Source organism: Taudactylus pleione, unplaced genomic scaffold, assembly GCF_031769625.1.
Source record: "Taudactylus pleione unplaced genomic scaffold, aTauple2 ptg001441l, whole genome shotgun sequence".
NCBI lineage: Eukaryota > Metazoa > Chordata > Amphibia > Anura > Myobatrachidae > Taudactylus > Taudactylus pleione.
Window position 1 is genome coordinate 879,292 of NW_028285840.1, and position 14,244 is coordinate 893,535.

The 14,244-nt window shown below is 49.3% G+C and overlaps 1 protein-coding gene across 7 annotated transcripts in view; it reads left to right on the forward strand.

Moving 5' to 3' along the window:
* Nucleotides 1-14,244, forward strand: part of EPHB2 (EPH receptor B2) — a 262,683-nt gene that overhangs the window by 81,103 nt on the left and 167,336 nt on the right. For all 7 annotated transcript variants that reach the window (XM_088463735.1, XM_088463737.1, XM_088463739.1 and 4 more), the window contains exon 3: nt 7,409-8,093. In XM_088463735.1, coding sequence (XP_088319861.1) covers nt 7,409-8,093 — 685 coding nt within the window. The remainder of the gene's footprint in view (nt 1-7,408; nt 8,094-14,244) is intronic.

Genomic DNA, 14,244 nt, shown 5'->3' on the forward strand with positions numbered 1-14,244 from the left:
GGCTCTGCGATGCCTCTGGATACAATGCGTCCTCAGAACCTTGTTTTATACCACGTATCCTGTGCACAGGTCAGGGAATCAGGATTTCTCCCTGACTTCTCATATGTCAACCCCGGAAGGTGTAAATAGCTTGTGCTGCAACCTCTGGTTCTAGGTCCCAGATATAAGTAGTGTCATCCACCCCCATAACCTTATTCTGTGAAGCTGTGCAAGACTTAGGGTGGTGGGTACACACTAGGATGACATCCGCGCGATTTGTCGTCTTCAGGAAAATTAGAATGACAAATGGTACATATTGCGCAGTGTGTATACACAATTGCGTGCTCCCGTTGGTTGTACATGGTATCTTTTGGTTGGCCGTGCTGCAGGGCCAATCAGAAGATATCGTGCGTGAGGTGGTGCACTTTAATGAAGGACGGAACAAGATATCATTCTGTCATTCATTACATTGCACAGTGTGTACGGGAAATCACGGATGGTCCGTAACGAAGGGAATTTGTCCCGATTGCCCGTTGTTTTAATGTGTACACACCCTTAGGTTAGGTACACACTACTCGGTGTGTATACCCAGCGACAGGACGACACAATGGAACAAAACATTGCGCAGTCCGTACACACTGCACGATGCCGTGTACGATGGGGCAATGGGCCATATTTAGCGTCATTCTGTCTTTCAATGCATTGTCCCATCTGACGTACATGAACGGATGATGTGCCCTTCCAATTTGCCTCAAAACGACATATCATGCAATATATATATCGCCTAATGTGTACTCAGCCTAAAAGGTGCAACACTGGCTGCAGATCGCCCGTGCGCGAATGGACCCTGACTGCATCTGATCCTGTATGTGGTTATTGTCCCACTGTGCTCATAGAACAGATTTGGCTGCATACATCTGTTACCATGGGATATACCTGGAGCCGTTTTTGACTTGTTCATCTCGTTTGATATTAGCCTCCTTTCTAACTTAGTGCCACTGGCTTAGGGGACATTCGCCTGTAGTGTAAGGGACCTATTTACCAAAGTCATTTTGTTTTACAAAATGGCCCAAATGGCTCTTTCTGCATGTGTAAGGCTGTATATGAAGGCTAGAAAATAGGATATATTGAGGCAAGCTCCTGTGCGGACAGCCGATGTCCCCATATAAATGCAGCTGTTTAACAAGTTCCAGAAAACTTTGCTTCTGGATCTTGTCCATATTAGCTGACGCCATCTATCAGTGGCATTATCTGGCTGTTCCCTATGGGGGTATACTCTTCTCATCCCTCCCCGGTGGATTGGATCTCTTCCCGATGCGTATGGCAGCCTAATGGTCGCACGTGCCCCGACGCGTAGCCATGTCAGATGCGAGAATAAAGGGAAATCGCTTTTATCTCTACGCTGTTATCGCAGCACGTGTCCTGGCGAATGGCCCTTGATAATTTGTTGTAAAAATACTTTCCATATCGCCACAATCCTTTCAGGAACACACAGCAGATTTTGTGATCCAGGTCCCTACATGAGAGATGACAGAACGAACGCTATATAAATGCAGGAAACATCCCTCTCTCCTGGTTGTCTTCAGTGAATCCAGTCTACACCGCACTCAGTGAGTCCAGTCGACCCCTCCTTCATACTGGCGGCAACGTAGAGACACCGCACTCAGTGAGTCCAATCTACTCCTCCTTCATACTGGCGGCAACATAGAGACACCACACTCAGTAATGTCCAGTCTACCCCTCCATACTGGCGGCAACGTAGAGACACCACACTCAGTAATGTCCAGTCTACCCCTCCATACTGGCGGCAACGTAGAGACCCCGCACTCAGTGAGTCCAGTCTACTACTCCTTCATACTGGCAGCAACGTAGAGAGACCGCACTCAGTAATGTCTAATCTACTCCTCCTTCATACTGACGGCAACGTAGAGACACCACACTCAGTGAGTCCAGTCTACTCCTCCTTCATACTGGCAGCAACGTAGAGACACCGCACTCAGTAATGTCCAATCTACTCCTCCTTCATACTGGCGGCAACGTAGAGACACCGCACTCAGTGAGTCCAATCTACTCCTCCTTCATACTGGCGGCAACGTAGAGACACCGCACTCAGTGAGTCCAATCTACTCCTCCTTCATACTGGCGGCAACGTAGAGACACCGCACTCAGTGAGTCCAATCTACTCCTCCTTCATACTGGCGGCAACATAGAGACACCGCACTCAGTAATGTCCAGTCTACCCCTCCTTCATACTGGCGGCAACGTAGAGACACCGCACTCAGTGAGTCCAGTCTACTCTCCTTCATACTGGCAGCAACGTAGAGAGACCGCACTCAGTAATGTCCAATCTACTCCTCCTTCATACTGGCGGTACGTAGAGAGACCGCACTCAGTGATGTCCAGTCTACTCCTCGTTCATACTGGCGGCAACGTAGAGACACCGCACTCAGTGAGTCCAGTCTACTCCTCCTTCATACTGGCAGCAACGTAGAGACACCGCACTCAGTAATGTCCAATCTACTCCTCCTTCGTACTGGCGGCAACGTAGAGAGACCGCACTCAGTGAGTCCAATCTACTCCTCCTTCATACTGGCGGCAACGTAGAGACACCACACTCCGTGAATCCAGTCTACTCTTCCTTCATACTGGCAGCAACGTAGAGACACCGCACTCCGTGAATCCAGTCTACTCCTCCTTCATACTGCCGGCAACGTAGAGACACCGCACTCCGTGAATCCAGTCTACTCTTCCTTCATACTGGCAGCAACGTAGAGACACCGCACTCCGTGAATCCAGTCTACTCTTCCTTCATACTGGCAGCAACGTAGAGACACCGCACTCAGTAATGTCCAATCTACTCCTCCTTCATACTGGCGGCAACGTAGAGAGACCGCACTCAGTGAGTCCAGTCTACTCCTAGTGTGTATGTGTGTACGCATGTGATAGGGAATATAGATTGTAAGCTCCACTGGGGGCAACGTAGAGACACCGCACTCAGTGAGTCCAATCTACTCCTCCTTCATACTGGCGGCAACGTAGAGAGACCGCACTCAGTGAGTCCAGTCTACTCCTAGTGTGTATGTGTGTACGCATGTGATAGGGAATATAGATTGTAAGCTCCACTGGGGCAGGGACCGATGTGAATAGCCAAATATTCTCTGTAAAGCGCTGCGGAATATGTGTGCCTATATAAATAACTGGTAAAAAAAAATAAAAAATAAAATAAATACTCCTCCTTCATACTGGCGGCAACGTAGAGACACCGCACTCAGTGAATCCAGTCTACTCCTCCTTCATACTGGCGGCAATGTAGAGATACCGCACCCAGTGAGTCCAATCTACTCCTCCTTCATACTGGCGGCAACGTAGAGAGACCACACTCAGTAATGTCCAATCTACTCCTCCTTTATACTGGCGGCAATGTAGAGACACTGCACTCAGTGAGTCCAGTCTACTACTCCTTCATACTGGCGGCAACTTAGAGAGACCGCACTCAGTGAGTCCAATCTACTCCTCCTTCAAACTGGCGGCAACGTAGAGACACCGCACTCAGTAATGTCCAATCTACTCCTCCTTCATACTGGCGGCAACGTAGAGATACCGCACTCAGTCCAATATACTCCTCCTTCATACTGGCGGCAACTTAGAGAGACCGCATTCAGTGAGTCCAGTCTACTCCTCCTTCAAATTGGCGGCAACGTAGAGACACCGCACTCAGTGAGTCCAATCTACTCCTCCTTCGTACTGGCGGCAACGTAGAGACACCGCACTCAGTAATGTCCAATCTACTCCTCCTTCATACTGGCGGCAACGTAGAGACACCGCACTCAGTAATGTCCAATCTACTCCTCCTTCATACTGGTGGCAACGTAGAGACACCGCACTCAGTAATGTCCAATCCACTCCTCCTTCATACTGGTGGCTACGTAGAGACACCGCACTTGCCAAGATTCCTGACTATTTCCTGTATCACCCTGTGACATTTTACTTCCCTTCTGCGTGCGTCTGTCAGGTGTAGAGCAATGCTCTGCAGGTCTGTAGGGAGGCCAGTTATGTAATAATCTACAGAATATATCACAATGTACCTTTCAGGGGGTAGATGGAAGACAGCAATGTTCTGAAAATCACTAGAGAGGTCAGTAATGTAATAATCAGCCAAATATATCGCTATGGGATCTATGTACTGTGCTAAGCCTTGGAGAGAGAGACCGTGGACAGAGGTATCTCTTATTTTTTAAACACAGCCACTAATGTGACAGTTAGGAGCTGATTGGTTGGTACTTTGTATCCATCCACTTTATCTCTTTCCAAGGGTTAGAACATAGACCCCTATGCATCTATCAGGGGTTAGATGGAACAGGGCAATGTTCTGCAGATCACTAGAGATGTCAGTAATGTAATAACCTGCAGAATACATCACTATGTATCTGTTGAGGTGGGTTGGACAGAGTAATGTTCTGCAGATCACTAGAGAGGTCAGTAATGTAATAATCTGCAGGCTATATCTGTCATGGAGTGAATAGGACAGAGCAATGTTCTGCAGATCACTAGGGAGGTCAGTAATGTAATAATCTGCAGGCTATATCTGTCATGGAGTGAATAGGACAGAGCAATGTTCTGCAGATCACTAGAGGTCAGTAATGTAATAATCTGCAGGCTATATCTGTCATGGAGTGAATGGGACAGAGCAATGTTTTGCAGAGCGATCAGTAATGTGGTAAGTGTTTAGTAATGCTGGAGCGGAGTCCGTTGTGCGTGTGTTCGCATTACGCGCTGAGCCGATGTAGAGCTGGACGATGCCGTGTCACTTCTACACTAATGACTGAAAAGGACTTACCGGGCTGTAACAGGGTGTCCCACATGGGATCGGTATGGAATGGTTCTAATCCAGACAGCGGAAGACCGGCAGTGAAAATCCCGACACGTAAGTATTTGAACTATTTACTAACCTAACCCCTCCCCCCCGCCCTAACCCTCCCTTAGGGGTGCCTAACCCTAATCTCCCCTCCCACTCTTCCCCACAGCCTAACCCTAAGTCTCCCAGGTGGGTGCCTAACCCTAAGTCCCCGCGGAAGCCCCTAACCTAACCCTCCCCCCCCACGCGGTTGTCCGCGCCTGGCTTACCTTCGATCAGTATTCCGGGCGTCGGGCTACCGGCGTGGGTAAAATGACAGGCGTCGGGATCTCGCCGCCTGTCATTAGACCCCTGCCGGGATTAGACAGTCGGCATCCCGACTGCCACCCGCCCCATATAACAGTAGTCAGTCAGGGCGCTTGGAGGGGACTGCGGGCAATATGGCGTTTGATACAAGTGTGAACGCTCCTGTTTCTAGACAGATCTTTTGCATAGAGTATAGACTGGTGCAGGTGAAGCATACACATCCAGGCCACACCCACTGCGTCATGCAGTGGCGAATGTCCCCCTTTGTCCGTGCCGGAGCACATATGGACGTTGTCTGACAACCCTGCCTCAGGTCTGTATATGATGATCTGGATAGATGCGTCCAGGCCGTTAGACGTTGCGCTTTGGGAGTTGAATGTTTGCGCTGATTCTGTGCGGATTTACTGTCTGATTCTGACTCATTCATACATTATTTCTTTCCAGTATCTGACATCCCCCGGGGACATATAGAACCCGTTATCTGTTACATGAACACAATTTCTGGGCCTCTGACCAAGTTTCTCTCTGGCCACGACCATCTCCATTATACAGCTCTGCGCTGCTCTGCGTTTAACCCTCGCTGGCCCGTACGGTGGCTACCTGCCGGGCTGGTACATTGTTCAAGAGCTTCTCATTCAAAGTTTTTCCGGTTACAAAACTTTCAACTCCTGTTTCTGTGATGGGACTTCTGATATAAAAACAGGGGAGTCACGTAGCCTGTGATTTGTAGTAAGGAGGGGGAAATGCTCTGCCTGTGGTTTATGTGATAGATGCTCTGCAGTGTGGATTTTGTGGAGCGGGAGCGACGCTCTGTAGAGAATACTGTTAGAGAAGTGAGTGATTCTAGGCAGTGTTTTACATTTACGATGAAGGAGCAATGATCTGCAGTGTGTGGATTGTGCAATGGAATAAATGATACTCTGCAGTGTGTGGATTGTGCAATGGAATAAATGATACTCTGCAGTGTGTGGATTGTGCAATGGAATAATGATACTCTGCAGTGTGGATTGTGCTACAGATGAGTGATGCTGTGTGTTGCGTGATGGAGCGATGCTCTGCAGTGTCTGGATTGTGTGTTGTGTGGTGGAGGAGCAACGCTCTGCAATGTGCGTGTGTTGTGTAGTGGCGGAACGATTCTCCGCAGTGTGTTGTGTGATGGAGGGGCGATGCTCTGCAAAAACACTTACCGATTACATCTCATACATAGCAGAAGTCTGTACGACAGCTGCACTTTAGTTGCGCGTTACCTTTATGGGTGTATTAGACACATGCAGGAGCTCTGCACCCTGTGTTTTGTGTCTCCCTGGTCTGGAACGCTCTGCAGGTACGACCTTTATTGCTGAATGTAATGATGTCGTCGGTGATGGAGCGCAGTCCTCAGAGGAATATATACAGTATATATAAACACTGTGACTGGGGTCATTGAATCGTTTCCAGGACGATGTCTCTGCTGTCATTGTCACTTTCTACTATTGTTTCCTAGAACATTTCCTGTGCGACCTCTCACTCTTTATGGCCTGCAGTAGTGAGATAATCTGTAGCCAGCAATGGATCAGCGCCCCCTAGGATCATATTAGCCTAAAGCTGTGCACACTGGAAGATGGAATGATTGTGCTCTGGACCTCATTCAGAGCCGGACGCTATTTGCGCTCGCTCGTCCAGAAAAAGGGGCTGGCTATTTAAATTGACCGTTCGCTCTTTGCGGTCTGTTGACGCCTCTAGGTCTGAACGAGCGAACAAAACATGCAGACTTTTTTTTTTATAAAAAACGCCCCCTGGCCGCTCGCATCCTACGTCATCTCCGCTATTTATTAGATTAATCGAGTACATCGAAAGGCGAATGATCTGCTCGCTATTCTTGTGGTTGGATTTTCCTACCGCAATCATGCGAGCAGTTCTGGCTAAAAGACAACCAAGTGACGTGGTCGATGACGCTGCTTTGTTAATTATGCACACCCTTAAAACGCCCGTTTTGACCGTTTGGCACGCCTGCGTTCGGATCTCCACTCCCCGTTTTCAAGCACCTTCCCCTGTTACCACCCACAAATGCCTCATTCTGTCACTCAAATTAGCAGGCACTCGCTATATTGCGAAAACACGATTTCTGTCCGCACTGACTGGTTCGCGCATGCGTACTAAAACCCATACGCATGCGCAGATGTGCGAACATCGCTCGGAGCGAACGAGCGGCCGCTTACGAGCGGCTCTGAATCAGGCCCTCTGTGTATATGTAATGTAACGGTCTTGTCTCTCTTTTTCTTGGCGCAGTGGGAAGAGGTGAGCGGGTACGATGAGAACATGAACACCATCCGGACGTACCAGGTCTGCAACGTCTTCGATTCCAGCCAGAACAACTGGCTGAGGACCCAGTACATTGAGCGTCGCGGAGCGCACCGGATCCACGTGGAAATGAAGTTCTCCGTCCGGGACTGTAGCAGTATTCCCAAGGTTCCCGGCTCCTGTAAGGAAACCTTTAACCTCTATTATTACGAGTCTGACTACGACTCGGCCACTAAGACCTTCCCAAATTGGATGGAGAATCCTTGGTCCAAAGTGGACACCATCGCTGCCGACGAGAGCTTTTCCCAGGTGGATCTTGGAGGGCGGGTGATGAAGATTAACACGGAGGTGCGGAGCTTCGGGCCGGTTTCCAGACATGGCTTCTACCTGGCGTTTCAGGACTACGGCGGCTGCATGTCTCTTATCGCTGTGAGAGTTTATTATAGGAAGTGCCCTCGGGTGATTCAGAATGGGGCGATATTCCAGGAAACGTTGTCGGGAGCAGAGAGCACCTCCCTAGTGGCGGCTCGAGGGATCTGTATACCCCACGCAGAGGAAGTGGATGTGCCAATCAAACTGTACTGTAATGGTGACGGGGAATGGCTAGTGCCCATTGGGCGCTGTGTGTGCAAGGCTGGGTACGAGTCTGTGGAGAATGGAACCGTCTGCCGAGGTAACAATCTTGTTTCTCTGTTTTATGTGTGTATGTGATATATGGATAATCTCCTTTATGTAATATCTGTATAAATGGTGATATCTGATGTCATTCTGTGTAATCTATGACCTCTGATGTCATCATTTATAATCTGGGTGCTGCTGATGTCATTCCATATAATCTGGGAGCTCTGATGTCATCATTTATAATCTGGGTGCTCGGATGTCATTCCATATAATCTGGGAGCTCTGATGTCATCATTTATAATCTGGGTGCTCGGATGTCATTCCATACAATCTGGGAGCTCTGATGTCATCATTTATAACCTAGGAGCTCTGATGTCATTCCGTATAATCTGGGAGCTCTGATGTCATCATTTATAATTTGTTAGCTCTGATGTCATTTAAGTCTGGGATTGTCTGATATCAGTGGTTATAATTTGGGAGTTCTGATGTCACCATTTATATATGGGAGGGTTGATATCATAATTTGTAACCTGGACAAATTCTGATTCCCTCATTTATAATCTGGAAATTCTGATGTCATTGTTTATTATCTGGGAGCTCTGATGTAATCAGTTACTAATATAGGAGCTTTGCTGTCATCATTTATTATTTGGAAACTATGAGGTCATCATTTATAATCTGTGAGTTATGATGTTCACTATGAATTGTGTGTAACAAGGAATAATGTGACCTATATAAAGCCTTGCGCTCTGTGTGACCTATTACAGTCCTATAATCTACAGTAGGGAGCGCTGCATCCCACATCCCTGTGCTGTATGGGGAGCATTCTCTCTGTCATGTGGAACGTGCGCCATTGTCTAGGGGCCGCGTTCTGCGGTGTCTCCGTCACCTTAGTGACTAGTGGATGATGGAGTTGTACTTGTGCTATTGTCGCATGTGAATAGGTGATGGCCATAGCAGGGTGTCTGCATAAATCATAGTTATGACATCATCGTGATTTGTATTTCATCACTGTGACTCACATATGTGTGTTATCCCCTCTCCTGTCTGGGGTCTGCCTTTATCATTGCACAGACGTCTCTTTATGGGGTGACTCTTCCTGTTTATTTCACTTTCTTTCCCTTATATCCTTAAGTGTTTTGTTAAAAAAAAAACCCTCTGGCAATGGCCCCTTCTCCCTGTAATTTTATCATCGTTCTCGTTATCTGCCGATAATAAATAATATCTCTACTTAGATAAAAGGCAATATGATCTATAGACAGTTCTGGAACAGCGCCCGTACTGGGCAAGTAATCCTAAAATTGGAGGAAAGATCGAAAGAGGCCGCCAAACATTGGGAAATAATTGCTCAACTAATAGGACTTTATAGTGTCTGTCATTCCTTAGATACAGGGTCTGCCGCTTAATGTTTCCTTAGATACGTTTCTTATACATATGTTCCCTACACTATTGCTGCAGTCACGCCAAACAGCCCCTATCAATATATCTATCTATCTCTCTATCTATCTATCTCATATCTATCTATCTATCTATCTATCTATCTATCTATCTATCTATCTATCTCATATCTATCTATATATCTATCTATCTATCTCATATCTATCTATCTATCTATCTATCTATCTCTATAAATCTATCTATATATCTCATATCTATCCATCTATCTCATACCTCTCTATCTCATAATCTCTCTATCTCATTTCTCTCTATATATCTATCTATCTCATATCTATCTATCTATCTATCTATCTATCTATCTATCTATCTATCTATCTATCTATCTATCTATCTATCTCATATTCCTCCATCATCAAGCAGGGGACACTGGAGTAATAGACGGGTGGTGAGTGGAGCCGGCACTTTAAGAACTTAACCGTGTGACTGGCTCCTCCCCCTCTATGCCCCCCCTCATCCTCACTTTTAGGAAATGTGCCGAGGGAGCCGGTCCTTGGCAGCATCATCTCCTGCTCTATTTTTTATTTTTTTTCATTATGATTACTAATTTGATCAGCTAATCAGCACAGGCAGACCGAGCCCCTGTCTGCACCTTGGGAGCCGCCTGGGGTGGACCCGGCGGCTCTCCTTAGAGATGACCGGGGGACATTACAAGGACTGCGAGGGCGGGCGCTCACTCAGCTCGGGCTCCCTCCTCCTGCTCAGTACATCTGTGTGCCTGAGCAGAGCAGATCCCGCCACAGATTCCTGCCACTCATATATCCCAGCGCTCTGCCTGCAGCAGTCCTGGCTAGTGTGAGGATACAGCGCCCGGCTCCATTCCACCAGCAGCCTCCAGACTCCCCTCTCAGGGCTGGTGATTGGGGGAGCCCTGCTGAGGGATTTGTGTGGCACTCCTCCCTCTCTATCGCTGTGCCTCTCATCACTTTCTCCTCTCCTCACTGTCACTGTGCCTCCAAGGATGTGGGCCTACTCGGTTCCCATATTTCAGCATCTACTATTGCGGCTCGTCGTTCCTAGCAGGCTGATGCAGAGTCAAGGAAGGAGGTGTAGAGGTTGACATTCTCCGGAGATATTTTGTTTGGTCCAGAATTGAACAAATGGATTTCCCAGGCTGGAATGGAATTCAGAGGCCGCGCAAGAGGTTCTTCGTCTGCTTCTTGAGGACCCCAAGAACAAAGTGGTGCTTCCGCCTCCTCCCGCCGTCCAGACCCTAAGTCTGCCGACAAGCCATGATGGGATGCCTTACCACTTGGGAGCTTCCATGGTGGAGGCGCGCCTCAGCTGTTTTCAGGAAGTGTGGCAAAGGACTTGCTCAGACGTTTGGGTTCGGAACCTCACAGCCCAGGGTTACCGACTAGAGTTTGCGTTTACTCCTCTACATCGGTTGTTCACGACTGGCCTTCCGGCGGACTACCTCAGTCACCAAGATCTGCATCCAGGGGGATGGGCCCTTCATCCGCAGGTATTTCAGCAGCTGCTTCAACGTTGGGTTGTTCCCCAAATAGACCTAATGGCGTCCAGGCTCAATCATCAGCTTCCCCGATATTGCTCCCGCACTCAGGACCCGGCAACAGTTGAGGTCGACGTCTTAACTGCTCTGTGGCAGTTCCAGATTGAGTATCTGTTCCCGCTCATCCCTCTCCTTCCCCGGCTGCTCAAACGCATCAAGAGGGATAAGGTCACTCTCATCCTAGTGGACACGGACTGGCCCCGCAGGAGCTGGTTCTCCGACCTCCTGATGCTCCTGGAGGACGAACCATGGCCGCTTCCTCTGCGGCCAGACCTCCTCCAACAGGGTCCGTTCCGTCACCCTGCCTTACAGCGTCTGCGTTTGATGTCGTGGCTGGTGAGGCCGCGCTTTTAAGGCGAAGGGGCATTGCACTGGCGTTCATTCCGACCATGCTTCAGGCTAGGAAGCCTGTTGCTTCAGCCCACTATCATAGGATCTAGAAATCCTGTGTGTCTTGGTGTGAGCGAAGGGGTTTTCCTACAACCTCCTTTCGCCTGGGACGTTTATTGTTGTTTTTGCAGGCAGGCCTGGATGCCGGCCTTCGGCTGGGATCCCTGAAGGTTCAGGTTTCGGCCATTTTCTTTCAACGCCGGTTGGCCTTGCTTCCAGAGGTACAGACTTTCTTTCAGGGGGTCCTTCGGATTCAGCCTCCCTTTGTACCCCCGACAGCGCCATGGGATCTCCCCTTGGTTCTGTCTTTTCTTCAGTCAGCGGTTTTTGAGACACTAGAGACCATTGATTTGAAGATTTTGTCGTGGAAGACAGTGCTCTTACTGGCTTTGGCTTCGGCCAGGAGGGTGTTTGAGCTGGGTGCTCTTCCTGCCGTGCACCATATCTGGTCTTCCACGAGGATCGTGCGCGGACCTTCGTACCCGCTCTGTTTTTTTGCCAAAGGTGGTTTACTCCTTCCACATTAACCAGCCCATTGTGGTGCCGGTTTTGTCTGAGGACTCTCCTTCTTCACGCTCCTTGGACGTGGTGCGTGCCTTGAGGATTTATGTGGATCGTACTTCTTCGTTGCGGAAGTGTGATACTCTGTTCGTCCTCTATGATGCAGCCAAACGTCTGGCCTGCCTCTAAGCAGACTCTGGCGCGCTGGATCCATTTGACGATTCGTCAGGCTTATTTGGCTGCATCTTGGACTCCGCCAGTCTCCATTTCTGCGCATTCTACGCGCTCCGTTGGGCTGTTGAGTCGCACAGTTGTGTTGTGTGGCTTCGTGGTGTGGCACCCACACTTTTGTGCGACTCTACCGGTTTGACACCTTTGCGGACTCTTGGCCTGATTCAGAGCCGGACACTATTTGCGCTCGCTCGTTCAGAAAAAGGGGCCGGCTATTTAAATTGAGCGCTCGCTCTATGCGGTCTGTTGACGCCTCTATGTCTGAGCGAGCGAGCAAACGAAACATGCGCTCGCTATTTTGTAAGGACACCCCCTGGCCGCTCGCATCCTACGTCATCTCCGCTATTTATTAGATTAATCGAGTACATCGAAAGGGCGTCTGAACTGCTCGCAGTGCTTGTGGTTGGAGTTTCCTACCGCAATCATGCGAACAGTTCAGGCTAAGAGACAATCAAGTGACGTGGCCGATGACGCTGCTTTGTTAATTATGTACACCCTTAAAACGCCCGTTTTGACCGTTTGGCACGCCTGCGTTCGGATCTCCACTCCCCGTTTTCAAGCACCTTCCCCTGTTACCACCCACAAACGCCTCATCCTGTCACTCAAATTAGCAGGCATTCGCTATTTTGCGAGCGCTCGATTTCCGACCGCACTGACTGGTTGGCGCATGCGCATTACGACCCATACGCATGCGCAGATGTGCGAACATCGCTCGGAGCGAATGAGCGACGGCTTACGAGCGGCTCTGAATCGGGCCCTCTGAGTCTCACTTTGGCCGTTCTGTTTTGCAGGTGTTGCAGCGCACTCCCTCCTGTGGGGGTAGCTTTGGGACGTCCCCATGAGTATTACTCCAGTGTCCCCTGCTTGATGATGGAGAAAACAGGATTTTGGTACTCATCGGTAAATCCGTTTTTCCGGTCAGCAGGGGACACTGGGTCTGATTCAGACCTGCTAGCAACCGTGTCGATGGTGGCCCAGAGCGCATGCGCACGGCGGAGCCGGCTCCGTCGTGTGCATGCGCGAGACCCGGATAGCGACAGGCAAGCCGTTGCTCCGGGTCTCGCACCAAAGGGGGCGTGCTGTCGATGTTGAGTGACAGCACGCCCCCTTTGGTGGGCGGGCGAGGGGGTTGGCTGCCCAGCCGGAGGCGTTCACATGAGAACGCCTACCGTCTGGGAGCGGCCCCAGTGACATCGCAAGTGATGTCAGTGGGAGTGACAAAAGTCCAGGAATGATGATGTTCGTCCATGCAAGATGACGTTTTGCCTCTTTCTGAGTTCCGTTTTTTTGGAGGGAAAAATCCGAACTCAACGTGCAAACTCGAACCTATCCGAGCCTGCACATCCCTAATAATATATATATATATATATATATATATATATATATATATATATACACACACAGTAGGGGTGAGCGGGTTCGGATTTCTGAAATCCGAGCCCCCCCGATCCGAGTCCGATCCGAATCAGGCTCGACTTTTCCCGCCTGACTCGGATCTGAAATTGAGGCAAAACGTCATCATCCCGCCTTCCGAGTCTCGCGGGTTTTGGATCCTATATAAGGTACCCACGTCGGCGCCATTTTCTCACTCGGCTGTGGACAGTGAAGAGGGAGGGTGGGAGTTAGGGCTGTGTAGTGTAGTGTAGTGTAGTGCTGCTGTTGTCCACTACTTCAAAGTCCATAGGGGCTGGCTGTGTTGTGCTGTGCTGCTGCTGTTAATAGGGGCTGTGTCCACTACTTCAAAGTCCATAGGGGCTGGCTGGACTGTGTTGTGCAGTCAGTTCTCCATAGGGGCTGTGTCCACTCCAAAGTTCTGTGCAGTGTCCCAGTCCTAAAGAGGTGCTGTAGTGTTGTCCAGGGGGTGCTCTGTCCATCAGGGGTGCTCCCCCCAAGTGCTAAAAAAATAATATATTTTCTGTGTTTGTGAATTGTGTGCGCAGTAGCCGCACGTGCATCAATAAAGTAGTGCCAAGCGTGCGCCTGTGTCATAAGTAAAGGGCCGGCTGGCTTGACCGTTAAAGGGTGCTGTAACCCCCGAAAGTACACTCCAGTCCAAACCAAAAAAAAAATTATTTTCTGTGTTTGTGAATTGTGTGCGCAGTAGCCGCACGTG